We start from the raw sequence: 7406 nt of genomic DNA, 5'->3' as shown, positions 1-7406 counted from the left end.
ACAGACCAATTGAATGGGCGAGGGCGGGTCCTCCGGGGTGGGATCCGACTGTGTGCACACAAGTTAAGGTCGTTGAGAAGATGCAAAACCACAATATGATTAAGGAAAGGCTTGTTTTTCGGGTTTTATACACTCTTTAAATACAGGCACCACCTGCTGCATAATCTGCACTGCTGGGAACATTTTTTTTTTTTTAAATCTGGTGCAACATGGTGACTTATCAAGACAGAATTCATTTCAATAAGTAGTCAATCCTCATCAATAACCTGCAGTATAATGCAAGCAGCATCAGACAGAACTAATTATTAGAGATGGTAGTGACATCTTGTGGCTTAGAGCTGAATTCACAGTGGCCTGTGAATAACACATGTTCATAGTATTCACTGAATACGCCCATTGGTCCATATTGGTTTCTTGGAATGTAGCTTTTTTTCTTTTACATTTTCCAACAACTGTGTAACACTTGTTTACATTACACACAGGTTAAAAACCATCAGAATAAAAGATGATATCAAACCATATACAGTAAACCCAGTTAAAACAAAACTGGAAGCTTTATGCAATGATGCACTACATAAAAATGTACAAAATGAAAAAAAAGCACATCATGCAGTCATGATTAATACAAAAATGCTACAGCCATGATAGTAGCCCCTTCAGGCTATGATGCGTAATACACAATAGAAAACACTTGTTTCATAGATGAAAAATGAAGGCAAATACAATTTAGCAGTTTTTACATCCTTACCACGAGCTGGAACTTGTGAAGATTGGTCAAAGTAAACCAAAATTGACCAAAGTAAACAGGTGTGTGTATGATTTTAGAACATTTAAGACTTGATTTGAGGGCGTTGTCAAATTTAGCTTCTTTTCAGTCAGTCTGTTTAACTTGATCCATCTCTGGTTCATTTAGGTTCAGCTAGTGTTTGTTTCAATGCTAACATCGTCGTGCTTTAACATGCCTGGGTATAGTTGGCTCAAAGATACATGTTAACAACCAAAGCACTGTGTGGCTAAACAAATCTAGTGCAAGAACAAATATTTACCAGGATTTCAATAAGTCTTTATGTGTAGGAGACTTCTTCAATTACTCTGCTACTAAAAAAAGTCACAGAAGAGCTTTCGGGCCTCCTCGGCATGACTTTGGTCAGTACTGGTAGAGTGAAGTTGCTTGTGGCTGGGCTGAGGGCTCTCTGCCTCGGCCACCTCCACCTGCCACTCCCCCTTGAAGGCGTCCCCATGGGACTCGCACATGTTGTGCAGAATGCAGCAAGCTAGAATCATGGTGGGCACCACGTCCAGTCCGCAGTCGTTCCTCTTGCTCAAACACTGCCAGCGTGCCCTCAGCCTCAGCAGCGCCTCCTCGGAGACACGCAGCGCTCGGGCGAGCCGTCGATTAAAGAGCTGCTGTGGCTCAGTCAGTGCTGTGTGGCTGGCCCTCCGGCCCTTTTCCTCAGGATAGGCCTTCATCAGCCAGCTCTGCAGAGGGTAGCAGGCCTCCCCCAGCAGCACATACCTAGACACACCAGATGGCTTTCAGTCAGTTACAGCACACCCTGGAAGACTGGAAATTCTGCAGCACTTGGCTCAGCATTGCAGCATTTCAACTGCCAATGCCAATTGTAATCATGCAAACATGTTTTTTGAGGATTGTGGCAGTACTACCTATTCAAAGCTTAGAATCTTAATCATAATCTTAGAAATCAGACAAAGGGTTGCGGCTAAACTCAGAATACAACATGCAACCTCTTATGTAAAATAACAAATATTGTGGATATAATATATATTAGCAGTCTGTGTGTATACTTGTCAGATGGTGTGTTTATGTCAATCCTTCCCACTCCATCATGAAATTGGCTTTTCAATGATGTTGGGCTAATTCTTTGACAACTGTGGAGATTTCCTAGATGGTGTTTATCTGAGCTGAACACTAGGTGCTGTTTTAAAGTGGACAAATGACTCCTAACAAACAAAAGGATGGAAATGTGGTATCTTTAAATGCCTGAAAAACTACCTGAGCGGTTTTCCCATGAAGGTAGGTGGCGGGGCAGGTGACAGTCGACCGTCTGCAGCTGTGGCCCACAGGGATGAGTTCTGGAAGATGTCAGCCGGGTCCGTCCCACCTGGAAAACTGGCACATACGTCCCAGAATTGCCCCCGGCCACTGACAGCCACCTCAAACACCAAAGAGACAGGAACTCAAAACCCGACAGCTAGCGAACATGCATTGTCAGCGGCATATATGGGTGTCCTCTCTACCTGAGACAGCACTGAGAGCCAGCCAGCGGGGTTGGCGTAGTCAGATGCGTTGTTTGATGGGGTGATGATAGCAGTGTGTAGGGTCGATACGGCAGCAACGCAGTGAGGAAAGCCCCATTTGGACAGGAAGAGCTGGGCTGAATCCTCCAGCTCCTGCTCACTGGGGGGCCGCAGGTAGATGGAGCTGAGGAGGGCCACAATGGCGTGACACATGTCCCTGACACACCTGCACACAGTGGACTTCCCCACACCAAACAGGGTGCTGATGGTGCGGTATTCGATGTTCGATGCCAGGCGCCACAGAGCCACTGCTACGCGTTTCTCCACCGGCAGTGCCAGGCGGAAGCTGGTGTCCTGGCGAGCCAGACGAGGCCTCAGCTTGTCACAGAGGTAGAAGAACGTCTCCCTGCTCATACGGAATTTATCCAGCCAATCAGATGGCTGGAATTCCGTCATCACCACCCGCTCCCACCAATCAGTGCTTTGAGTGGTGGTCCAGGGACGTGTGCGGATGCGGGCGTTGGAGCGGATACCTCCTGCTATCATCATCTGAGGAGGATCAATAATGAAATAGAGATTTTCTTTAAATTAATTCACATGTTTTTATTTCATCCCGCAAGTCACCTTCTTACAAAAGTAAATAAATAATTAATCCTAAGGCTATTATGACCATCACTCATTTATTTTCAAAATTTTCCATTTCTTAAATGGAGAAATGTTTATTTGGGTTTATTTGACAACAGCAACAAATTCTATCTGATACATTTTTATTAAACTTAAATCCAAATTCTACATCCATAAATATAAATACACTAACTGCTCTGGTTGGTCAAATTAAAACCTATATCTCTATTATTGCATAAAGTGCAAATAGAAAAAGGCTTTTCTTTATCTTTGTTGTTTGTATAACTGCAACTATTCTGGTATTGTATGCTTAGTTGCGTTAGTTGATTTTAATAACCCATCTGTCCAATCAACAGAAAATGTATCTGCAACAATTTGGTAACCTATTTGTGTTATTTACTTCACTAATTTCCAATATTTTTATAGACAATTGATTGATTACTGAGAAAATAAATAGAAGAAAAATGTATGATGTAAACTTATTTAAGTTCTTATTCCACAAGATATTGCACACTTCTGTTGTCTTTTTACTGGTTGAGAGGAAGAAACAAAACTCTTATGAACCCACCGATGGTGTATACTTATTATTACTATTGTTATTATTATATTTTTTGGAGGGGGAGTTCTCTGGTTCCCTTACGAAAATTACTCATATAATTGGGGTTTTATAATCCACTGTTTAGATATTTTAGTGTTCCATGATGATGTAAAATAAAGTACACCTGATATGTTAAGGCAACATAGTCTACAGCAATATCTATATGTATGGCCGTGATTATGTTGGGATATGAAATGAGCCAGAGAGGGACTGACCATGAGCATCCTTCTCTGTCTCTGGAAGAAGTACTGCCGATGTCTGATGCGTCTTTGAATCTCACTGCGCCTCTGAATGTTTGCGTTGTTTAAGTCTCTCCTGCGCTTCAGCAGCATGTAAGTCATCAGGAACATGAACGACCGCTGCTGATCCTCTTCCTCCATTTAGACAAGTTCAACCAGGAGGCAGAACGCCAGTTAACATTAAGTTACGAGGATCACAGCGACGTTTATCAAGCGACTCAGGCGCTGATGCAGCCAACGCTGCTGTCATTTCACCTCAAAGCTGTAAACGGGTGTACTTCCGCCTTCTTCCCGTTTGTGTCGAACCGTGAACCAGAGTGGTGCTGTCATCTAGCGGCTGAAACGAGGTAGTGGTTGCATTGCTCAAAATGTGAGACATTTGTCAGATATTATGTCAAATAAATGAGCCCATTTTAACTCATATGATCATGTTAGACACACATGTAAATGTGCTTCATTGTTGTTCACTTTTCCATATTGTTTTAGCATTCAGTGTAATAGACCTTTAAAAAACTGCTTAGTCTTTCATTTTTCAAGACAGAAATGGATTTAAAACTTCCTCTAAATGGTTTCTGGATTGTCTCTATAGGCTACTGCCAGACTGATTTACACTCAATAGATGCATTTTTGAATAACTACAGTTTAACTTTTAGTTAGGACTTGCTTCATATGCTTACATTTTTTTTCTTCAGTAGATGTAGTTCTGCTCTGTTTATTTTAGCTTGACCAAACCTGCGGTCTTTTAATCCTTTCAGGACTATTGCTGAGGAAGAGTTTTGGCCTCCTTGGTCTATCCTTGGTGTTTGGACCTTTTCTGAGTCATCGCTCAAGCATCAGTGACTCCAGCATAAGGAGAAGAGAATTAAAAGATTTTTTATTTATTATGGCTCTTATTTTTTTTTGTCTGCCTCCTTCAACTCTGAATTCAATTTGTCAGTGTTTGGAAATATGTGCTGTGAGCACTTTCTCTGCATTCTCTTTAATGGCAGACTTGAGATAAGAAGTTCAAATAAATAAAAGAAATTAGTGAACATTGCATGTTTATTCCCCCCATAATGCTTTCCACTACAATGCCTTCACAAGGATAGCATATGAGATTGGCTCCTGTCAAAAAAATAGAATCATTTAAATAATGCAATACAACAGCATCCCAATCTACAGCCTTCAAGAGTACAGCGAGTTACTAATCAACATCTCTCTCAACAAAAAATACCATTCATTACAAGGTTGTTGTAATGGATTGCATTAGAAGTAGATCAGAACGGGGTGTTACTTTCTAATCTGAGCATTTCATGGAATGCTGATCTCAAGAAAAACATTTAGTAAGTCCTTTCCACAGCACGGAGCTGCTCGCTTAGTCACAGCAGATGCTGATTTCTTATCGCTTCCACTTTAATAAGATCAATAAAAAGACAACAAACAATATGTTCTACAATTAGTGTACTCCAAAAAAAATAGAATTTGGGGATATAGTGTCTAGAGAGGAGGTAATATCTGTGAGTGTAGGTTAGAGGTACTGTACACAGAAGGTATTTATTTACTATATATTTTAGATTGCGTTACATTCATAAATTATGTGGAAATAGACAAGAAACCTATGACACAACTTTTACTCGAGTGATAAAAAGTTCTGCCGCTGCGTTCTCAAACTCCTTTGCGTCCATATTACCCCCCGGGCCCCGTGTCTGTGCTCCAGCCATGGCCTGACCTAACTTGTCTGGAGAAATCTTGGCACTGGCCTCCAGGTAGCGTAAAGCCTTCACGTTAGCCTCCAGACAGGGATTTACTTTAGTATTCGCATTATCACAGCAGTTTGCCTCGCAGCCTTGGGAAGTCTCCAGGGCTTCCTTTAAGGTCCCCAGCACGGCCAGGCACAGCGCCCGCGAGGCAGGCCCTTCGTCCGGGCAGCACACTTCAGCGTAAAGCCTCTGAGCCTGCCGGATGTAGTCTGAGAAAACTGCACACGTGAGCACACCATGACGGAAGATGTCATAAGGGACGGCCTCGTGGTCTTGGCAATGGAGGCGTTGGAGGAGTGGGGCGGAGGTGGAGGCAGGGACCCCACCCTCACTGCACAGGCACTGCAGAGTCTGTGTGTAGAGGCCTCCCTTCACTCCTCCTCCTCCCTCTCCTTCTGTCGGGCTGTTGGTGCAGGAGCCATCAGGGGCCTCAGGAGCCTCACCTGAACGTGTGAGGGGCCCAGTGAGGTTCAAAAGGTCGTAAGCCACACGGACATTGTTGCTGAAGGCTGATCTGGGTATAAAATGAGAGATGGGAAAGTAAATGAATGTTTTCTCTGTGGCAGTTAGAAGGAAAAGCTTGGAAAAAGTAAATTCCATGGATCTCAGATACAAATATCTCAAAACATGGTTAAATTGGACCAGTACAGCCTGTATAGCTATATATCTGGCTGTATTGATGGCTAATTAATTGTTCATTCATATGCTTTATAGATCCATTAATAAGATACAATGTATTTGGCTGTTGAGTAACTAATAATTAAGTATTTAATAGTCATATAAAGGGTGTATCACTTTCTGTCAAGGATTTTTAAGATATAAGTCTGCAGTTTGAAATAATAGTTAATAAAGGTAATGTGGTCTAGATGCTCTGCAGTTCTTTTACAGAAAATCAGAGGTCAATCAATCTATTGGGGGTAGTCTTCCTGATGGTTTAATAATAATAATAGTAATAATAATAATACAAATATTTATTTTTTTTAAAGACAAATCAAGTGCCAAAAGATCACAAACAACAGCCACAACCTGGCAACCCTACTGTTGTTATTAAATGGCTCACAGTTGTTCTATGAAGCAGAAGCAAATAATGAATCAACCAATAATATGCCATTAGTTACAATAAGCCTAAACCCTGTTGCAGTTTGTTATCAGTCCCATTGTCCATCAACAATTTTACGGCACATTGTGCATCATAGAAATGCTGTATTGTGGCACCATTATCATTGTGGCCTATAGGCCGGCATGTTGTTGACATGATACTGTGAGTTATTCTAAAACGCCCATGGCTATAATAATCAATTCCTTTAGATATATCACTATATATCAATATGTATATATAATACAATATATAAGTAACAGCTGATTAATGTAAGTGCTTATGTACAGTGAGAGAATATAATGAGGGTTTAATCACAGGCTCCATTATAATAATATTTGGTTCAAAGGACACAAGTTAAAAGTCATGTCAAGTCTGATTTAGGACCGTATATCTCTGAAATGTGTCCAGACCTCTGGGAATGGTGCGCCAGCCTCAGGTGCCACAGCGCCCGGTTGAGATGCTGCTGTTCCTGCGCGCCTGCGCTCAGCGGGCCGTTGTTCAAATGATCCCCATCGCTGCATCCAGCTGTGCCGGTCTCTGACGCGGAGGCGAGGTTGCAGAAGTGGTCGGCGAGGAACCCGATGGGATCGTCCGATCTGGCCTCCACCATCTTCAGGATGGCTCCGCGGAGCAGCTCTCCCACTCCAGCCTGCGACAGAAACTCCCTGTCGCTGTCCGATCTGGTGGCTTTGCCCTCGGGCATCCCTGAAGGAGTAGCCCCGGACTGGCGCTTCTCCTTGTCCGCCATAGCTGATGACGTCCCGTGTCGCAGCAACGGCAGCGGAAGTGATTCAATACCGGTCGAGAGACAGGAAACGGTTTATATAGGTCTATATGTATTCATCTAT

General features: G+C 42.6%; 2 protein-coding genes across 2 annotated transcripts; both read right to left on the bottom strand.

The window, feature by feature from the left end:
* Nucleotides 1-126: 126 nt before the first annotated feature.
* Nucleotides 127-3970, bottom strand: LOC137866437 (uncharacterized). The gene is made up of 4 exons (XM_068702359.1): nt 3697-3970; nt 2260-2808; nt 2015-2175; nt 127-1516 (listed from the first exon to the last, which is right to left on the bottom strand). Exons 1-4 carry the CDS (start codon nt 3859-3861, stop codon nt 1099-1101), a joined length of 1293 nt encoding a protein of 430 aa, XP_068558460.1. The 5' UTR covers nt 3862-3970; the 3' UTR covers nt 127-1098.
* A 793-nt stretch (nt 3971-4763) lies between these two features.
* Nucleotides 4764-7306, bottom strand: tpgs1 (tubulin polyglutamylase complex subunit 1). The gene is made up of 2 exons (XM_068702368.1): nt 6969-7306; nt 4764-5973 (listed from the first exon to the last, which is right to left on the bottom strand). Exons 1-2 carry the CDS (start codon nt 7304-7306, stop codon nt 5316-5318), a joined length of 996 nt encoding a protein of 331 aa, XP_068558469.1. The 3' UTR covers nt 4764-5315.
* Between the last annotated feature and the right edge of the window lie 100 nt (nt 7307-7406).

This window comes from Cebidichthys violaceus, unplaced genomic scaffold (assembly GCF_023349555.1).
Source record: "Cebidichthys violaceus isolate CVI_PGR_0920_01 unplaced genomic scaffold, fCebVio1.0.p SCAF_83, whole genome shotgun sequence".
Taxonomy (NCBI): Eukaryota; Metazoa; Chordata; class Actinopteri; order Perciformes; family Stichaeidae; genus Cebidichthys; species Cebidichthys violaceus.
Note: the sequence above shows the minus strand (reverse complement) of the source record. Positions and strands in the feature narration are given on the sequence as shown.